The sequence below is a fragment of the Emys orbicularis genome, chromosome 4 (assembly GCF_028017835.1).
Source record: "Emys orbicularis isolate rEmyOrb1 chromosome 4, rEmyOrb1.hap1, whole genome shotgun sequence".
NCBI lineage: Eukaryota > Metazoa > Chordata > Testudines > Emydidae > Emys > Emys orbicularis.
In genome coordinates this window covers 115,374,066-115,395,765 of record NC_088686.1, presented here as the reverse complement: position 1 = coordinate 115,395,765, position 21,700 = coordinate 115,374,066, and the positions used below count along the sequence as shown (strand labels likewise).

Genomic DNA, 21,700 nt, shown 5'->3' with positions numbered 1-21,700 from the left:
GAAAGGGAACCTCTGAATGTGGATTAGCCCTGCATCCACCCTTTAGAAGACAGATAATAAAGTTTTAGGAATTAATGTAAGCCCTTAATGATCTGCATAGGGTTTAGTGAGAACACAGATATTGGAAATCTGTCTGATACTGGGTAATTCTGATGACAATGCCACTCCAGTGCAATCTTTCCATTTTCTCTCCCATCCCCTTTCATCTTAGCCATGTTCCCTCCCACACATTTTTCAGGATGAGTGGGGTTGTTCAGAGCTTGTCCAACGAGGACAGCTTAGATCAGAGAGAGAAGTTCCCTGACTAACAGGCTCAGGGAAGATATTCCAGACAGAAGGAGTATCATAGGAAATTTGCATGTGTTTGGGCAGGGAAAAATACAAAGTAGGCATACAAGGAAGCCGCAATGAAAGTAACAGGCTCTCCTCCTCTTACCCCACTACAGAAGTACCAGTACCCTGTGTTTATATCTACTTTTCAGTGACAAATTTCTGAGCAAAATAATCTGCATCATGAGCAGGGAGAATGAATAGTTGTACGTTTCTCAGAGTAGCTGATGCAATGAATTAGCAGACTTGGCTTTCTTCTCTGAAGGCAGAAATTCAAATGCCACTTAGATCAAATTTGAAGAAGGGTTTTGGTGGCTCCATCCACTTTCTAGTGGTCACTTATCCATATCACTAATCAGCCTGATTCAGTCTGTGCTCAAGAGTATCTAAAACTAACATAACAGTTTATACCTTGGGTCAGAGCTGGGATTTATTGGCAATGCTGAGGTGAGGAAGTTTGCAATAGACTGGACTATACAGTGAAGGACCAATAATGAAAACCCATTTCTCAATTTTAAGTTTGGGTGGAGTTATCACCTATGTTTTTCTTGCTTTATCTTTCTGTAGAGTTGCTACCGTTTATTTAGTGGCACAGACCTTATAAGGTCTGGAAACCAACATTAACATATGATTGATTTTTATTTTAAATCAGATCCTTAAGGTAGTTTGTCTTAGTTGTGTGCCTTTTAATATAATCATGTTGTTGACATTTGATTAAATGAGTGAACTTGAATTTCAAGAAGCTCATTGAGGTAGCTTCACAAGGTTAAACGTATTTTTTAATTGCTAACAGTTTGGTAAATATCTATAAAATTCTATTAATTACGATTCTTTTCAGTCTCCCATAGTTTGTAACTTTACACAATATTCTGGGGGTTACTTCTAATTGGGATCGTAAATCCCTACTCTCTCTGAAACCAATTAACACCAGTTCGTGTATGTGACAGAATCAGCGGGGTACAACCTGGAACTGTGGGACCGCTGTGCCTCCTTAACTCTCCATCCTGGGTCGTCGTCTCACAAAGCTATGCCAGTGACAAGCAGCAAACCCCTCCAGGCACTGAGATCACTCAGCCATCAGCATGTGGAGCCACACACCCAGCTAAATTGCATGAATGCTCCCTGAGCCACTCATGGGATCATACAGAGAGAGGCCCCAGCCAGTCACTCCAGCCCCCAGCCTTGCACCCTGAAAATATACCTTATTACACTGCTCAAGACTTCCTTGGATAGTGCAAGCTCATTAATTAGTTTGCCACTGTGACGTTGTGCCGTCTACATGGTTTTATAAAAACATGATAATAAGTGAATATAATGTAACTGGGATAGTTTTATAAAAAATTTGATAAGTGACTATAATGCAAATGGGATATGCTTTGTGCAAAAGGTCTCTTGTAAGGTATCATTACAAAGCTCATAATCTACTGAGTGTGATCATCCTATTTGTAGAAATGTACCACTCTTGTATCTAAAACTAGAAATATAAAATGTAACTCTGAGGGCCTATTGTAATTATGTAAAGTGTGGGCCATTAATGATGGTTTGGAATCTTGATGACTCCCATTGTCTGCCGATGGCTGTTTACCTGTGAGTCTCCTGTATATGTGTGTGCTGGCAAGTGAGTAATGAAGTCTTGCAGTGACATGTGATCATGTCACCTGAACTGGAATCCATCTTTAACCTGGTGCTTTTCCAGTGAGGGGAGGGGGTGAAAACCCAGAGGGACAAAGGGTTCCCGCCTTATGCAAAAGATATATAAAGGGGTGGAAGAGAACAGAGAGGGAGAAGAGCCATCATGAAGAATCCCCTAGCTATCACGTAAGCTGCAACAAGAGCTGTACCAGGGGAAAGAATTGTGCCCAGGCCTGGAAGGTGTCCAGTCTGAGAAAAACTTACTGAAGCATCTCTGAGGGTGAGATTATCTGTATTCAGTTTGATTAGGCATAGATTTGCGCATTTTATTTTATTTTGCTTGTGACTTACTTTGTTCTGTCTGTTACTACTTGGAACCACTTAAATCCTACTGTCTGTATTTAATAAAATCACTTTTTATTTAGTAATTTACTCAGAGTATGTATTAATACCTGGGGGAGCAAACAACTGTGCATATCTCTCTATCAGTGTTATAGAGGGCGAACAACTTATGAGTTTACTCTGCATAAGCTTTATGCAAGGTAAAATGGATTTATTTGGGTTTAGACCCCATTGGGAGTTGGGCATCTGAGTGCTAAAGACAAGCACACTCCTGTGAGCTGGTTTCGGGTAAACTTGCAGCTTTAGGACAAGTGATTCAGACCCTGAGTCTTTGTTAGAGCAGACTGGAGTGTCTGGCTCAGCAAGACAGGGTGCTGGAGTCCTGAGCTGGCAGGGAAAACAGAAGCAGGGGTAGTCTTTGCACATCGGGTGGCAGCTCCCAAGGGGGTTTCTGTGATCCAACCCGTCACAGCCACTTCTTCAAAGGAAAGTGGATATGCACCAGCCTTTGTAATCTGAGCAGAGATTTCCCAAGCACTTTAACCCAAAACACATTGTTTTAGATAAAATATAAAACAGATTTATTAACTACAGAAAAATATATTTTAAGTGATTATAAGTAGCAGGCATAGAGATCAGAGTTGGTTACTTAAGAAATAAAAATAAATTTGCAACCTAAATTCTGCAGACTAAGCAAGATTTGAATCAAGTAGTGTCTCACTCTAATGTTACAGGCAGCTCACAGTTTTCAATACCATTACTCACACTGATCTCCCTTCCAGCTTGGGACCAATCTCCGTAGTTCAAAGTCTTTGTCTTCCAGATGATCTTCCAGGTTGGGGGAGGAAGTGGCCGAGTGATGTCACTGTCCTTCGTTTATGCTTTCTTCCAGCTGCTAGAAAGATCTTTGTCCAGAGTTGAAGGTTGGGCAGTCCCCATTGTGTAAGTGCCCTCTCCTAAGGAGCCTCTGGGAGAGTGGATTCTTCTGGATGGGCCATTAATGCCTGTCTGGCCAGTGATAGCTGTTCCTTCCTTGCAACTGAAAGGCTGACTGTGGGCATTTCCCAACCTCATAACATATTTCAGTAACACATATAGCAATACTGTACTTCATAACTTCACATACAGTTCAAGACTTTTAAAATGATACCTCACAAGGCATGCATTGTACAAAACATATCATAATCATATGATGATGGTGAATATGGGGGTCCAGGGTGCTACTTTGAGGTACAGAGCATTACAATGTAATAACAGTTTTGTTAGAAAGTTATCCTTATTTTAACCCTGATTCTATAGGTAAGGTTTTTTAATCTGTAACCCAGCAAAGCTAAAGCTAGTGGCAGAATTTCACTTCACGTTTTTTCTTTAACTGAGACAGCTACAATTTGAGTATCTTGTTACTTAATGTGTACATACAATGTTTAAGCTCTGTAGCAACTTCTTCAGATACAAAATACCCTTTGTGTGTAAAGGGTTCTTACAGCCCAAACTTGATTACTGTATGCTCATGTGTGAGATGAAGTTATCCAAGGTGGAACTGTATCTGTAATGGATCATCCTGGGTGGTAAGAGGTAGAAAGACAGATGCAGAGGGCAGGTGTGAAAAATAAATGACCATCCTCCTCATCCCCCCACAAAAGAAAGTAACCAAACCCCTTCAGCTCGAGGCTTTTCATGCCTGAATAGTTAGAACTTGTCCAGTCCTGCCAGAAGAGCTAAAGACAGCCCTTTACTGTTTCTCCTCTCTGGGGAGCTGGAGAGAGAAACAACAACTATGACTGAGCTCAGTTGAGAGCTGACATGTTGCACCATGTTGAAAAATATTTCTTTCGACGAGCTCAGCCTGTTGGAATGAGTATGGTCATTAACTCCATGGGACAATCTCACAGGAACTGTACCTTCCTTCTTCAGTAGTATGGTACCAGTTCTAAATTATCTTTGGGAAAGTATTTTTGTAGATTTCTTAATTGAGAAACTGTTTTAAAAATCCGATTACAAGTATATAGAATTATGTGCACACACATCCACCTACAAAGATGTTGGGGTTGTTTGTTTGTTTGCATTTCCAAATATTCCATTTAATCAGGCTAACAATTTGACTAGTTGCAGTTGACATAATTAGTGTTTTAAACAAAAGTCTCATTCAGCAGCAATTTTTGTACTTTGTACAATAGAAGCGTGAGGAAAAGCTGAACACTAGCCCTGCCCACTATCAAAATTCAATAATGGAATAGTCTTGCAGTCATCCTTAGTTTGCTACAGTTCAGTAGGGTGGATTTTTATCTTCTATAGCAGATCTAGAAACGAGATTAAAGAACATACATAGTAACCAAAAGAAACTCTTATAATAAGTTATATAAAAGCAGCACATTTAAAGTTTCTTTCTGGGCAGGATTGTCTTCAGACTATTAAATCTGTTTAAACAGTCCTCATGTCCCGTTATATAGCCACTCCTCTCTGAACTGGAGGTGATAATGCATTGTGTATTAGCATACTGAAACCTGGCCTCCTAATGCTCTAGCTAAAATTGAAGTCTTCCCTCAAGTTTGTGACAGAAAGATGTTGGTAGGTAGGAATGATTGTTGCTGGCTTTGTCTGCATCTCTAATGTTTTTGCCTTACAATAGATTTTCTGCAGGCTAGTGTAATACTCAAAACTTGTGTGATGTGATCGTTGCTTGTAGAAGAAAAAGACAACGGAAAAAGCCGAAGAAAAACAGCTGCAGTACAAAGACAAACCAGTCTAAACTCTGCTACCCTTTGCAAACAGCTGTCTGTCTGCATTTGTATGTCTTGAGTTATAGAGCAAAAAAGGTCTGTCACTGCTAAAGCCAAGTTGCCATGGTGAAATTATTCCCTGCTATTAAAGCGTGATTCTACTTGACTTTGTAAATGGCATTGTGAAATTCCATATTTAGGATGCCTCAAAGATTTCCTGATCAAATTTGCTCAGTTTACAAGTAAAAAAAGCTAGCTTTTCTAACTGCCAGCCCTATAAACTCATCTGGGGTTCTGAGAGTCCAACTGAATCCTTTCTGGTGTGCGCAGTGTCTGCAGTAATAGGTTCTGCCTGCCACATTATCTCCCTGGTTTCACCCATGCATCACCATTGTCTTCAATTTCTGTCTTGAAAGAAAACAGGGTTGTATGGAAGTAACCAAGAGCAGAATTTGGTCCTGCAATTAGAGCTCAGTTGTATTGATGATACACGAACCAAAATAAATCCTTCTCGTCCCCCCATATATGTTGGCTCTGCAAGACAGTAGGGGTGGAAAAATAGCAAAGCTTGTTTTAGTCATCAGATACGTCTGAATACACACAGACAGGGAGCAGATTCTTCTAAGATTACACACTTTTTAGAGCAGAACTTTTCTATAAATGTTAAGGGTTGCTGCAATCTGGAGATATTTGCTTTCCCAAAAGCATGGGGGACTAAAACACCTCTTTTCCAGCCAAGTCTTCATACAGGTCTTTTGCACAAGCTTGTCTCTGCGCTTTGAAAGTTCAGTACTCCTGTTGCAGGAGGCTTCCTATCTGCAGTCTGTAACTCAACCAGTTTGTGCCTCTCTGTTGTTACTCACTTTGTGTCAGTTGAAAACCTCTCCTTACCCTTGCCTGAATCTCTGTTTCTCTCCCTATTTCATTTAACTTTGCAATTGTATTAATTCTGTAAAGCATTTTGGGAAAGCTGGGAAAGACATTATACAAAATAAAATTACGATTGTATTTTGTTGCCATAAGACACTGCTTATTCTTACAACAATGAGTCTCTTCTACTCGGAGTGAAGCTTTTTCTGTAGTAGAGGATACTACAAGGATAATTACTTTTTGTCCAATTTTTTTCTTCTCCCTCAGAGTAAGTCGAGGACATTGCGGTTTGTGTAGATTTTTACAGGTTAACCTGTGCTAAGTTGCATGGGTGCCAGTCACTAGCTTACACAAGTGCAGCACATCTACATTAGGGCTGTGCACCCATGTAGCTACACTGGTGCAAAAATCCCCAGTGCGGACACGTCCTCTGACTTTTTTTTGTTCCAATAGACATGTAAGAGGTCAGCACTCCTGTTTCATATCCCATTATAAAACATTAGTAGATGCAAGGTGACCCCTACCTTCCCTCTCCCTCCCCAAGAAATTTTACCTGCAAGATCTGACTTTGTTAGGCATACATTTCTGTCAAGTTGCAAGCTGGGTAAATTTCAGCTCACATTTTTGAGGGTGAAGAGGAGTGGGTCGGTATTTGATGTTAATGAGAGTGGTTCTTCTGCATGGGAGTTAGATACAGTAACATTCTAAGGTCTTGTCTACACTGCCACTTTACAGCGCTGCAACTTTCTCGTGCAGGGGTGTGAAAAAACACCACTCTGAGCACTGAAAGTTTCAGGGCTGTAAAGTGGCAGTGTAGACAGTGCATCAATGCTGGGAGCCGTGCTCCGAGCCCTCGTGGAGGTGGGTGCTGCGACTACACAAGCCACGTTAATGCGCTGCTGCAGCAGCGCTTTAACGTTGCTATTGAAGCCGTGTCCTTACCGTCTTGCTTTTTAAGGCTCTTCGATGGGTTAGGCAGGGTACATGTCCTGGGGACTTCTCACTGAAATGCACTACTTGGTTAGCATCCTGTTTGACAAGACCTGGGACCCTGGAGCTTCCCGGCATTTGTGTTCTAAACTGATGGACTTTTGAGAGGTAAAGACCATGACACTGCTGAGAAGCTGTGAAGAGCTATCCAGGACAAAATTCTCCAGTGTGCTGTGCCTGATTTGCGCCAGTGGTGTGGCATAAAGTGATAGTCCCATAGCAGACTATCATTCTAGTGTAGGGCATCTCCGGTGGGGGGGAAGGTCCAAGTAGCGGGGCATATGCACACACAGCTCATGAATGTAGCTGGCGTAATCAGGACTTTCCTGAACCTTGTGCCTTTCCGTTGGGATCAGCAAGGTACACAGGTGGCCCAGGAGGCTTTAAGCCACCTTGTAGCCAGGGTGCCCCCTCAAACTGGTGGGCTGAGCTCCTATGCATGATAAGGCCAAGTATCTTGAGACTGTTATTTCCTGTTATACAGAACTAAAAGTCAGCTGCACTGTATTTCTTAAGGGGAAAAGATAATATTTTACTTATTAGATACTTGAAAAAAATTATTGGGAGTGAGAAACTACAAATCTTGCATTCCTGGCAAGTCACATTCAGCTGCCTTTTGAAAAAAGGCATTAATATGATGATTTCGGGGTGGTCAGGAACTGGTACTATTTTTGATTTTTTTTTATCCTTTTTCATTCTATTTTAGGGAAGTTAATTCAGATATGTTTATTGTTTATAACACTATTCCATCTGTGACCTATTGCATTTACCTTATATATACACACAGGTAATGATAGCTCTGTGCAGAGAGCTCTTGAGAATGGTTCAAGGATTTGGAAGAGCAGTAGCCCTCTTACTTCCCCAATGCCTGAATTATCAGAAGGTTTTTTTGTAGTAGATGATCTTAGTTTTAGTTAAACAGATTGCACTGCAAAATATCCTTCAGGATAAGGAACCTGCTGAACCCTCATGTTTATGCCTGTTGGTTCAGGCATATGAAGGCTTACTGGTTCCCTGAGGAGTTAACTATAGGTTAGTGGATAGAGTCATAGATGTTGGAAAAGGAGCATTTAAAATTAGTACAGCAGAGCTACGTCATTGAGGCCATGTAGAATGCTTTTGTTGGGTTGGACAGTTTCCTACATTTTGAGCTGTTGAAAATGGTTGCGTCTGTATTTCAGCACTGCCTCCTGGAAATATATCCACAAAAATGTTCTGTTCTTCCAGCTGACCTTCCTTTCCTCACCCGTGCACACAACTCCCTCTTCAGCCTCTTCTCCCCCGCCCCCCCCCAAAAAAAAGAGAGAGAGAGAGAGAGAATTGATTGAAGGGGGACCACGGAAGAATGACTTGGGGATTATACAGTCGAAAAGAGTCATCAAAGATAACGGAAGGTTAGCTGCATCCTCTAGTTTTGTGGGGAGGGGTACTGGTGGATAGGAGCTCAGGAAGAAAAACTCTAGTTCAGTATGTTTTACCACAAGAATGCACTCTGCATATTCCTCTAGCATTAACTGAACTTTCTGCAAGCTCCACCTTGCTTTTGTAGTCATTCTTCCTAGTAGTATACCAATGGAGACAGCTAGGAATACCAGGCAGGAGAAGGAATAGTACCAGAACCTGGACACCAGCAAAGACTTATACAGTAATTGAGTCTCTTCTGTCAATAGACAGCTGTTCTGATAGGCAGTTATATTTGGCTTGCCAGGAGCACGTAACCACTATGTGCAAGCAATGTGATAAGCACTTGTCTACTTATTTCCTTTTTTTTTTTTTTTTTTTGTTAAAAGCAGGGGGAAAGAGCAAACAGGACTGGGAAATTCTGCTGTACCAATATATACAATGTGTACCAGATGCACCCTGTTCCTCTTGCTTCCCAGGTGAGGCCAGCTGGAGCTTAATTTGGTCTTAAATCTGTCTATAGAATGTTTATACACTTTTTTTGAGAAACAGCATTATGAAATAGTGTTATGGCACTTGTCATCCTTAGCATGCTTGCCATGCCTTGGCACCGGCTGTTTACAGCATAGCACCCGGAGGCTAAGTAAAGATTGCCTTTTAAGGTAAAGAGACGCTATGAGAATATGAAAGAAAAAAGTTTCCCTGGCATGCAGGGAACATTCTTCCTTCCTCCTCCTCCTCTTAAATAAACTATTAGTAACTTTTAAAAACAGAACAAAAATGAAAAAGCAAGGCCAGGGATGCTGCCAAAGACATTTTATTCTGCGCAGCCCCCTTAGAGCTACACTGTAACTGGATTCTGGAAATGACCCAGGATGGGAGAAGAGAAGAATGAACCTCTGAGGTGGGGTCTGTCAGAGGGCTAGAAAGGGAGGAAAACATAATAGACACTGGGCAAAAAGACTGTCTCCTTCCCTTCCTGATGTCCCATGGAAATAATCTGACCACAACAGTCTACGAACAAGTTGGCTGTGTTGTAATGGAATCTAGGCTTACTTTGTAATGATAATTTATACAGCCCTTCTATACTGATGCTCTTCCTTTCCTTTCTTTTCTTTTCCAACCCTGAAAATATGCATATTTCCAGACTTCTGTTGATATGCTGGATCTAGCACCAGATAGTGTCTTTCTCGTTGGGGTGTCACTGACTCTAGATAATACAGGCTATGATACTGCAGAAAAACTTAGCCTTTTAAAATCTACACTTGAAATGCAAAGCCAAATATTACCAACTGTGACAGGGCTAGAGCCCTGATACACAATATAGCACAGCCCAAAGCAAAGGGAGGTTGCAGCTGCCACTTTGGCATCCTGGCAGATGATGAAACCATACATAGTATATGTCCATGCTCTCGTCTGCTATCCTGGGGGGGGAGGGGGGAGGAGGAGGAAGGGAGAAGCAGTATCTTAGGTTTTCATTATTGATAGGTAATGATTTTGTAGGGAGAGGGAAACATGAGGATCATCTCAGACTGTTGTCAAGGGTGGTCAGAGTTAGCGGGTGTACTTTGCCTCTTCAAATGCAGCCCAGCATTGACAATTGCCTTGCCTACCATAGAAGTAAGTTTTTGTTGTTGTTTTAAGCCTTTGATTATCAGGGAGCTGTCTTAAGGCGTGAGAATTCCACGCCCCCCCCCCCCTTAACTAAAGTAAGAAGTGTTGGTTTTTTTAAGTGGGGGGGGGGAGGGGTAGATGGAGATTGTGGTTTGGTGGGGAGAGGTAGGGGGAAGGAAGGGCTGAGAGTGGGAAAGCAGCCACCTCTGTCCTGTAAAAACATCAGTGCTGTTTGCTGCCTCATTGTTCTTGATGGGAGTTCCTTGCCTAGAACTTAAATGGAAGTCATAAATGTTAGGTCATAAAACTGTTTCCTTCCTTCTGTGAATAGATTCAAAACTCTGACACTTAGGCAGAATAACCCTAAGTAGAAATTAACTGATAACTGATTTCCAGTAGAGGAGCCTGGGGCTTTCAATTTTTAATTAATCCCTCATTGATTATGCTGATTATGGGGAAAAGGATAATGGTAATGAAGAAATCTATTAATGGTTAATTTACATTTCCCCATAAAGCCTTGGACTTTCTCATGGATGGCTGAAATCTCTGGTGCTCTCTTCTGCGAAGAGAGCACATAGAAGCATGAGATTTTTCTTCAAGTTGTTTATACTCGCTTTCGCTTTTCACCCACCTCCCATTTGATTTATTACACAGAAGGGAGGTGGGGAGAGAAGCTGAAATTAAAACATCCAACAAAATTGTCTTCTTGAATTGCATCCCTTTTGAGCTCTCTTCCCTGCAAAGCATCAAACATGAAGGAATTCAAGGCCTAGAAGATATGCTTAAAATATTGGCTCACTGCCTGTATAATTCCACATTAGCTCATGTTTTAAGAGGCCAATTTGTGTCTTTGGAGACTACTGAAAAGGTAGCATCTGACAAGAATGCTTCACACTATAATTTTATCAGTGGATGTTAAAAAAAAATTCTAGATGTGTATTCATTCCTTTTTCTTTTTGAAATCTCAAGAATAAAATCCAGGCAAACATGTGTCTGGGCTTATGACATCAATATGTACAGTAGTATGGCAGGGAATGTGTGCAGGTGTAAGGCATTGTAGCATTTCTGGGTTGCTGGGTTTGTAAATCACCCACTGAATTGTTCCAGTTTGAAACACAGCATTTAAATCCACATGTGCATTTCTTTAACAATTTTCAAAACATTCAATATTTTGAAAATGTGCAGACCTTGGGAATTAGTATTTTGGACTACTTTATAAGTAGCTAAATAGATAACTTCAAATAACTTCTTTGATTCATTTGTTTTCAAAATGAAATGTAGTAAATTTTATATGGGTATCTTTTTGTTTTTAAAAATTGATAAACATTAAGCTTTTGGAAAGATTTTTTTTATTAAATTTGCTCAGTAAAGGTTTTTTCTATGCTATTTTTATATCCATTTCTTAAAGTTTCTGAGTGCACTTAATTTAAAAAATTGCACATTCAGACCACTAAAGCCAAGTGGTCCCAATGTAAGGGAGGTCCTTTGCCCTGAATCTCCTGTTTTTTGTTAGGATTTATCACTGCACAACCTTAATCTTGGATGATGCCTGAGATCATGATTTAGCCATTTTAAAAAGTATCTATAAATTACTAGCTACTGTGACGTTGTGCAGTCTATATGGTTTTATAAAAACATGATAATAAATGAATATAATGTAACTGGAATATGCTTCATGCAAAAGGTCTCTTGTAAGGTATCATTACAAAGCTTATCTACTGAGTGTGATCATCCTATTTGTATAAATGTACCACTCTTGTATCTGAACCTAGAAATATGAAATATAACTCTGAGGGCCTATTGTAATTATGCAAAGTGTGGGCCATTAATGGTGGTTTGGAATCTTAATGACTCCCATTGTCTGCAGATGGCTGTGTTTACCTGTGAGTCTTCCTGTATATGTGTGTGCTGGCAAGTGGGTAATGAAGTCTTGCAGTGACATGTGATCATGTCACCTGAACTGGAATCCATCTTTAACCTGGTGCTTTTCCGGGGGGGGGGGGGAGGGAGGGGATGGAAACCCGGAGGGACAAAGGGTTCCCGCCTTATGCAAAAGATATATAAAGGGGTGGAAGAGAACAGAGGAGGGGAGGAGCCATCATGAAGAATCCCCTAGCTATCACCTGAGCTGGAACAAGAGCTGTACCAGGGGAAAGAATTGTGCCCAGGCCTGGAAGGTGTCCAGTCTGAGAAAAACTTACTGAAGCATCTCTGAGGGTGAGATTATCTGTATTCAGTTTGATTAGACATAGATTTGCGCATTTTATTTTATTTTGCTTGGTGACTTACTTTGTTCTGTCTGTTACTACTTGGAACCACTTAAATCCTACTTTCTGTATTTAATAAAATCACTTTTTCCTTATTAATTAACTCAGAGTATGTATTAATACCTGGGGGAGCAAACAACTGTGCATATCTCTCTATCAGTGTTATAGAGGGCGAACAATTTATGAGTTTACCCTGTATAAGCTTTATACAGGGTAAAACGGATTTATTTGGGATTAGACCCCATTGGGAGTTGGGCATCTGAGTGCTAAAGACAAGCACACTTCTGTGAGCTGTTTTCAGGTAAACTTGCAGCTTTGGGGCAAGTAATTCAGACCCTGGGTCTGTGCTGGAGCAGACGGGAGTGTCTGGCTCAGCAAGACAGGGTGTTGGAGTCCTGAGCTGGCAGGGAAAACAGGAATAGAAGTAGTCTTGGTACATTAGGTGGCAGCTCCCAAGGGGATTTCTGTGATCCAACCCGTCACAGCTACAAATCAGTATTTCATTGGCCTCAACTCCAGATTCTTAATCCATAGTCTTCCTTTCTCCTTTTCCTGGGGATTTGGGATGGGTTGTGAGTTTTGAGGCTTGGCTAATGGGGAGACAGGAAACCTGGCATAGAATGCTTATCAGACTTGCTATGTCAATTTCCACTGAAGTATCAAACTCTTTTGATTCTTGGGTTGGAATTTTGACATTGGATTACATTCCCCCAGGGGCGGGAGGGATGGGGGAGACTAAGTGGAGTGTTGCACGCAGGTCTCTGCTCCTTTTCACTGCTTTCTATTATCATCACCTTAGACTTTTTCAAGGTTGTGATGGGATGCTGTTAATAAAAACACCTCAGATAGGCAAGCCACTGGTGACTGTGCAAAACTAGTTAATTTGTTGGGAGTGATGAAGCAGATTTTGCCTTTATTAAGTAAATCCAAGTGTTAGATATATTCTGTGAAGTGTCACAACAGCACCTTAGGCCTTGGCTACACTCAGGACTTCACAGTGCTGCCGTGGCAGCGCTGTGAAGCGCGAGTGTAGTCGCGCCGCCAGCGCTGCGAGAGCTCTGTACAGCGCTGTATGTACTCCACCTCTCCGAGGGGAGTAGCTTGCAGCGCTGCAAGCGAGCATGCAGCACTGCAGGCACTGATTACACTAGCGCTGTACAGCGCTGTACTCGCTGCGCTCAGGGGGGTGTTTTTTCACACCCCTGAGCGCAGCAAGTTGCAGCGCTGTACAGCGCCAGTGTAGCCAAGGCCTTAGAAATAGCTACCATGGGTTTGCTGGATAAAACACTCTGGAACAGTGGAATAGTGTGATGCTCAATTTAAACATCAACGTAAACTACTGAATTTGATAAGGAAGTTACTTAGGCCTGGTTTGTGTCACTTAAACTTGTGAAAACCCCATCAACCTGTTTAAATAACTTCAGTTTAACTCAGTAATTTACCAATGCAAGTTACATTGATTTTAAACTAGGTTAAACTGCATCTATGTTGTGGGGTAGGGAGGTTGTATTGGTTTCACTAGATCAGTTTTAAAATGTGAGTTAAACCGGTACAACTTTTTAAAATAGACAAGCCAGTTTCCACTTGTGAAATAGGGATAATACTTACTTCATATGGTATTGAGGCTAAACAGTTGTTCAGTGCTTTGACCATGCAAAGCTCCAAAGTGGTATTTAGGCCAATGAAGTTATTTGGCTTCTAGTCAAGGAGGATATGAAAGAGGGGTGGGGGAGAGAGATGGGGTTTCAGATCTTGATTAACTGAACAGATATAACAAAGACACCTGGGAAATAGCCATTTTTACTAAATCTCTTTAAGAAAAATAAAATGCAGCTAGTTAAAGGAAGTAATCAGTGACCCAGATGGCTTGTCAGTCATTGTGGTTGTCCTCGACCTCCTGTTTTTCTAGAAATATCCCAGGGAGCCGTACAGCTAAAATGTTTTTTCAGATGAATACAAAGCAGAGAGTATGGAAGCCCTGCTAGAAGCACAGCTGCAATGACTATATTGTCTGGCTCGAGCTAGTTTACTTAACCTTCTTCTAAAACACTTTACATAGTGACCTCCCTACTGTCTGTGTCCTTTCTTTCTGCGCCCCCCACCCCCACCCCCCTCCCGCACTCCTTCACAGTCTGATGTGATTTGTGCCTGTGGCATTTTCTTCCACAGAGCTCTTTTCTGATATGACCTTTACTGGGAGCAGTGTGAGGAATTAGTTTGCAGTCTTGCTTTACCTGTGAATAAACACAGCTGAGCTGTTTCCTCAGAGAGAGCAGGGGAGATGTGAACTGATCTCTCATCACAACAGATGAAGAAAAAATGCTTGGATGCTTCATGAAGGATGTTTTCCATTGACATTTAAACACTGATATGGAGCAAATTTTCAGGAAGCCCCCTTAACCGTACCCAAAAACCAACCATCCAGACTTTTATACAAAAGACAAATGCATGTGCGTACTCAGCAGGTGCAGCTAAGGCTTGATAAATGTCGATATCAGAAAAGCTTGATTACGGAGTTCTCTCTGGTCTTTGTCTAGAAGGGCATAGGTTGCAGAATTTGAATCAAGACTTGATTTTTTTTTCTCAGTGTTGACACTGCAGTGTAGGACTAGGAGTGCTGCTTTTTGATAGGTGCCATCCTTTTTAAGGTCACATTTTTAAGGAGACATTGGATCAAGCTCTCTAGTGATTACCCAGGTAGACGGTGGATTCTGTGATGTTCCTTGAACACAGTGGTATTAATTCCAGTGTCCTGGTTATCACCCTTCCTCTATTTTAAGTAGCTTCTAACAGCGAAGGCTCCAAGAGCTGCTCATATTTGTCGGTAGATACCACTATCAGCGTGTTTTTCTTCAGCTGAGAGAATGCTCTGGGATATCTTGAAAGAGGCTACATAAACCATTTTTTTCTTATTTATGTGGCTTTTTTATATTAAATCGAGAATGTGGAAAGGGCTTCTGGACATATGCTTTTTATAACCTATAAAAAGCATGAAAAATATTTCATCAAGAGCCTTTGGAAATGTTTCATAGTGAGTGTTTTCCTAGAAGCAGCCTCTCAGCTGAAGTAACTGTAAACTTGATTGAAGGATTGGGGTAGAAAGGAGGAGGTAACTTTTTAACCTATGTTTGTAGGTAACTATATTTATCAACATTAAATTAATGTATGGGCCTCAGTTTGACCAGTTTATTTGGAAAGTAGTACCAACATCTGTGCTCTTACTCAAGTGTGATCACCTTTTAAAAATGTTTCTGTAATGTTGTGGCATGGTGCAGTGAACATAAACATGTAAAATACTTAGTACTGGCCATCATCTTCCACACTAGAGCCAGCACTTTGCACCTGGGAATCTGGGGTTCATGAAAACAATTAATTCAGCTTTGGTTGCTAGGCTGGAGCGTTGCAACCAAGCTTGATCAGTCCAGCACTTGATGTTCTTAAGATTCTCTTGAGCCTAATTATTGTGCACTACAATATTTTTTATTGTATATCACTATTACCAATACACACTGAAAACTCACTGGTAGAAACAATTTTTATGGTGGTTCTTCAACACTGCACCAATGCAGCTATGCCCCTGTAGCTCGTCTAGTGAAGACATGCTATGTCGACAGGAGAATGCTCTACCGTCAGCATAATTACTCCCATCTCAACGAGAGGTGGAAGCTATATCGGTGGGAGAGCATTTCCCACTGTCGTAGCTTGGTGTAGACACCGCTTTAAGTCGATGTAACATACATCACTCGAGGGTGGCTTTTTCACACCCCTGCATGACGTAAGTTGCATCGACTTAAGCGGTAGTGTAGACAAGCCCTCAGTAGCTAAACAAGGTGAGCAAAATTTTTCCTACTGCCAGTTGAAGTTTGATATTCAAGTGTCTTGGTGATATGAATAAACCTTCATATTTTGTGATCATGTATCTGTTTGGCCAGTGGGACATTGTCCTCAACTTAATATTTTTGAGAAGGGGACTAAAATATTGGAAAGGGAACTAATTCTCCTTCAGGAAGTTCATCTTCAGGGTACTGGAGATCTAAACTGGGCATTTTGTAGAGGGATTTGGCGCCCATTGTGATGTCTCGATGCTGCAATGACACAAAATGGTCGCATGGTCAGGAGCATAAAACGGCTGTTCCTATGCAGAGGTAAACTTTTTTTTAAGATGGGGCATAGCCGTTTGTGTGCAGAAACGATGTTCAGAAACTTGCAGACTCAGTGAAAGTAAATTGTTCTGTACTGAAACTGGGGAGGCATTGGATGAGGATGAAGTAGGAACAACCCACTTACTCACTGAAAAGCTGACTCGGCACATCTGGCTTTCTCCTGTGGTTCCCGCCAGTAGCCTGTCTGCACGACAGGCCAGCTTTGACCTCTTAATCCCTCTTTCCCCCCTCCTCCTTCCCATGGAAGGTTGCTCTTGCCTGATGTGGCATAGCATCATTCTTCCATGTCTTAGGCATTTGATGTAGCACTATCCTACAGAAGAGACAGGAGTCAGATTCTCTTCTCCCTCAGAGCATTGTTTTACACTAATCTCAGCCAATAGCAATTTAGTGAAACTTTTCACGCCAGCCTCTCTGGGATGAGGACATTAAATGCACCTTGCTGCTTTTTGCTCCAGTTTTAAACTGGTTTCAGTTTTGAAAACACCACCTATCTGTTGTTCTAAATGCCCTGAACCATCCCAAAACATGATTTTATTTTGCATGTATGGTAATTTCCACTGAGACCCTCTGCACCTGTAAAGGTGCAGGACAGAATCTGCCTACGTTGGTTTGAGCAGTGGCGGGGTGATGTAGGTCTCTGCTTGGAATGGAGCAATTCAGTGGCCTTGAGTGCTTTGGGTTAGCTAGGGGCTAAGTACATAGTTTCAACTGGATTTATACTGTTTACTGCCAGGATAAACTGGTTCCAAGTCTGAGTATAGCATTCCTGCAAAAGAAAGGTCGAACAGGCTGCTTCATCTGTTTACAGTCAAGATACTTTGATTAAAACCAAAGACTGACTCCTGAAAAAGATTGTTTCTTCTGGTGTTACGATAGTTTTTCAATGATGAACACTTCAAGTTCTGTGAAAATTCTAGTAGAACTAGAGACAAAGCATCCAAGTATACCTTGCATAAGTCGGTTTATGTCTCAAAGCAGCAAATGCATCTTTCCTGATCCTTTCTCTTGTCTAGAGCTCAACATTATACTTCGAAGTTCACTGCAACTGCAGGGATGAAAGCAAGAGTTACGTTATCAAACCCAGAGTTGTTCTAACTTTGCAGCCCTCCAGAGTTATACCTCTGTCCACTGTAAAACGTAGGATTTTAACATGAAGAAAATGTATCCAAGTTGACACACAATGTCCCCTGGCTTGGAAGTAGTTTGAAGAATTAGTTTGTAGGCCAGGTTCTGTTTGTTAGACAAACTCAGGAGAGAAGTTTTTTGCAGATTTTTTTAAGCTTAGTTTGAATTCAGTGTTCTGAACAACGGGAAGGCAGGGGCTGAGTGAGGTGAGAAGCAGTATAATAAATCAGCCAGTCTTTGTATAGCTGGTTTTTAGTTTACTTTCATGGGCCATTCCTACTAGTTAAAACATGTTTGGGGTTACGAAAGTCCTCTTTCACAGCCATCTCATTAACCCTTACATTACTGTAGTTAGACCAAGTGTGACCTTCCCCTAACTGGCACTTACTATGAGATTTCTGTGCATCTGTGGCTTGTAAATACACTACGTGTAAAATGTACAAATAGACAAGATGAGGCGTCCTCTGCAGCCTTGAAGATCTCCGATTTTTTTTTTCTCTTCCTTACAACTGTCTTACTCAAGACTTTGCATGTTGTCTGCCTTCCTTCTGGCCAGTAAGGGGGGGGGGGGGGGAGACAACTCTTCAATGTAAAGTCAGCATAGAGCAGGATTTCTCAAACTTCATTGCCACAATCCCCTTCTGACAACAAAAATTACTTCATGACCCACAGAAGAGGGACCGAAGTCCGAGCCCCACCGCCCTGGGGTGTGCAAAGCTTGAGGGCTTCAGCTCTGGGCAGTGGGGGAATTTAACCTGAGCCCTGCTGCCCAGGGCTGAAACCAAAGCCTGAGCCGCACCGCCCAGGGATGAAGCCCTCGGGCTTCAGCTTCAGCCCTAGGCAGTGGGGCTCGGACTTCGGCTTCAGCCCCGGGCCCCAGCAAGTCTAACACCAGCCCTGGCGACCCCATTAAAACAGGGTTGTGACCCACAGTTTGAGAACTGCTGGCACAGAGTAATATGAGGCACTCTTACATTGGCCTCCTAGTTTCTACCATCCCCGGGAGCAAGAGACCAGAAATCAAATCCAGGTCTCCCATACAACAGTGCAGAACACTGACTCACTGGTTTGGGCCACGTGAGTGTTTAAAAATGCTTTGAAGGGGTAGACTTAGAGTACCTAAGGAGTTAGATCCTGATAGTCATACATCTTTTGATGGAGGAAGGTTCATACTCCTCATTCAGGTTTTACTGAACCTTCAAGTGCCCTTTCTAGGAAGGATGCGTCTGATCCTTTGCAGCCATAATTACAGTTTACATACATCACAGACGGGCACTGTTTAAAGATTCTTTTGAAGTCTATATGCTGTCTGTATACAGCATGACTTCAAGGCCAGGTTTTCTTGGGATAGAATCCAAGCTAATTTCAATAGCACAATTTAAAGCAGTGATCTCCAAAGGTGGAATTGTCTTGCTTTTCTAGATTTGAAAAACATTTTGTCCTAAACCAAGAATGCCTGAGCTAAAATAATCTGAGCATTTGATACCCATCGTTCATGTTCCAGTGCTAAGTGTACAATGTCTATTGTACTTGTTCAGCACTAGAATAGTCCCTTCCCCTTCTAGGTAGGTTAGTTTGTCACTGCAGAGACATGGGTGACACGTAAATAAACAAAAGCTTGACAACATACATTGCTTTTTTGTTTAAAAACCCATCAGGAGCAGTGAGCATGTGGTGCGTCAGCACATTCAAACCATGATTCACTGAAGTCTAGCCAAGGGATTATTGGCTTGGGTTGAGACTTACGTCTGCGAACCTTAAGGACAGGTCATAAGGAAAATGGTGGTGACTGGGACAGGCTCAGTTTCTTCTTTGTGAAACTTGATGAGGAAACAACAAGGAGTCCGGTGGCACCTTAAAGACTAACAGATTTATTTGGGCATAAGCTTTCGTGAGATGCATGGAGTGAAAATTACAGATGCAGGCATTATTATACTGACACATGAAGAGAAGGGAGTTAACTCACAAGTGGAGAACCAGTGCTGACGGGGCCAATACAATCAGGGTGGATGTAGTTCACTCCCAATAATTGATGAGGAGGTGTCAATTCCAGGAGAGGAAAAGTTGCTTCTGTAATGAGCCAGCCACTTCCAGTCGCTATTCAAGCCCAAATTAATGGTATTAAGTTTGCAAATGAATTTTAGTTCTGCAGTTCTGTCAAACCTTTGCCTACTCTGTCCCCGTATCTACTCTAGCGACACCATCAGAGGATGCAATCACATCAGCCACACCATCAGGGACTCATTCACCTGCACATCTACTAATGTGATATATGCCAGCAATGCCCCACTGCCATGTACATTGGCCAAACCGGACAGTATCTACGTAAAAGAATAAATGGACACAAATCGGACATCAGGAATGGTAACATAGAAAAGTCAGTAGGAGAACACTTCAATCTTCCTGGACATTCTATAACAGATTTAAAAGTAGCCATACTTGAACTAAAAAAACTTCCGAAACAGACTTCAAAGAGAAACTGTAGAACTAAATTTCATTTGCAACTACATCCACCCTGATTGTATTGGCTCTGTCAACACTGGTTCTCCACTTGTGAGGTAACTCCCTTCTCTGCATGTGTCAGTATAACAATGCCTGCATCTGTAATTTTCACTCCGTGCGTCTGAAGAAGTGGGTTTTTTACCCACGAAAGATTATGTCCAAATAAATCTGTTAGTCTTTAAGGTGCCATCGGACTCCTTGTTGTTTTTGTGGATACAGACTAACACGGCTACCCCCGATACTTGATGAGGAAAAAGGCAAAAATGTGCCATATATGCAGGTCTACATCACCGCTACGTACAGATTTGAATCTGTGTCTAAAAAATGAGATGTCTGTTTTTATCCCAGTCTTTAGTGCATATTTGCCTGCATAGTAAATGCTCAGTTTCGAACACCAATTTGTCCCCATTCAGGAAAGGTGCAGAACTGGAGTAGTAAGGAGTGCTGCAGCTCAGGAGTGAGCTACAATATACTGCTAGAGCAGGGTTGGGGAGAGCTTGCAAAGCATTTGCTTGTGCCATTCCCTCGTTACCTCTGAATCTTTTTATTGCTAGTTTCCAACATCTTGTCCCCTGTCCGTCCCCCCACCCGCCTCCATCACAGGTACAAAATACTGCTGCATACAGCAAAGACTGTAGTAATTTTCATTGTAGTAGCTTCTGGAGGCCCCAACCAAGCTCAGTGCTTCCTTGCAAGTTCTTTGGGGCAGTGACAGTCTCTCACTGTGTGTCTTCACAGTATCTTGAGCAATCTAAATAGACAGTGCGATAGATGTATAAATTAAAACAATCTGAAATTCAAGAAGCATCCAAAAGCTTTCATGATTATATTAACAATTTGTAAAGTCACTAGGTATGGGGCTTTTAATTATGTGGGTTTTATTATTATGCCTTAATAAAAGAAATTGGTGGAAAAAAGCAAAACACTTAAAGGTTGCTTGCTTGCAGTTTTGTAACTCTGAGTTCCTGCAGGGTTGCATGTCTTTTCTTTGCTGGTGCTGATAGTATGCTCCAGGCAAGGCTTCTAACAGCATAGACTCTTTCTCTGTTTGCTAATATTAAAATAAATTAGACCGTGTACTACACAAGAGAACACATGCAGTGTACATGAGTGGGGGAGTTTGGATAAATCAGACCATATCAGTGTGCTGTGGCTCTTTACCAGGAGTAATGGTAACATTTCTCTCTTTTTCTAATCCTTTGCAGGAAATCCAAGGGAAAACCAAATGGTAAAAAGCCAGTACCAGAAGAGAAGAAACTCTACCTAGAGCCAGAATACACAAAGTTGAGAATTACTGACTTTGAATTCAAGGAGCTAGTGATGTTACCGCGAGAAATAGACCTCAATGAGTGGCTAGCCAGCAATAGTAAGTAGTATGAACACAGCTCACAGCCTGATGCCCATACCCAAAAGGGGCTTCATTTACATGGTCTCTTTTTACTGGTTTCAACACTAAAAGCCATTGAATGCTTTTGCATGTTTACTGTGCAATGCAGGTCATAATATCTTGAGTGATAACTAAGCTGTGTTTAGCATAAACCAACTGTACTCTACAGGGTGGAAATGTTAGTGCATTTCCCCCTTCTTCTCCCTCTCATTGTGACATTGGTGAGGACATTAAACTTTTTTTTGAGGTCTCTTTTTAGGACCATTATTTTCCTTTTGAAGGGTCTGTTAAAACTGCTGGTTCAGTTGGAGGCATTGGTCTTCCAAAAACATTTTTAAGACCTTGACTTGCAGG

At 41.7% G+C, this 21,700-nt stretch overlaps 1 protein-coding gene across 2 annotated transcripts in view; it reads left to right on the top strand.

The window, feature by feature from the left end:
* The window catches only part of MOB2 (MOB kinase activator 2), a 168,650-nt gene that overhangs the window by 127,746 nt on the left and 19,204 nt on the right, over positions 1–21,700 (top strand). For both annotated transcript variants that reach the window (XM_065402642.1, XM_065402641.1), the window contains exon 2: positions 21,165–21,325. In XM_065402642.1, coding sequence (XP_065258714.1) covers positions 21,165–21,325 — 161 coding nt within the window. The remainder of the gene's footprint in view (positions 1–21,164; positions 21,326–21,700) is intronic.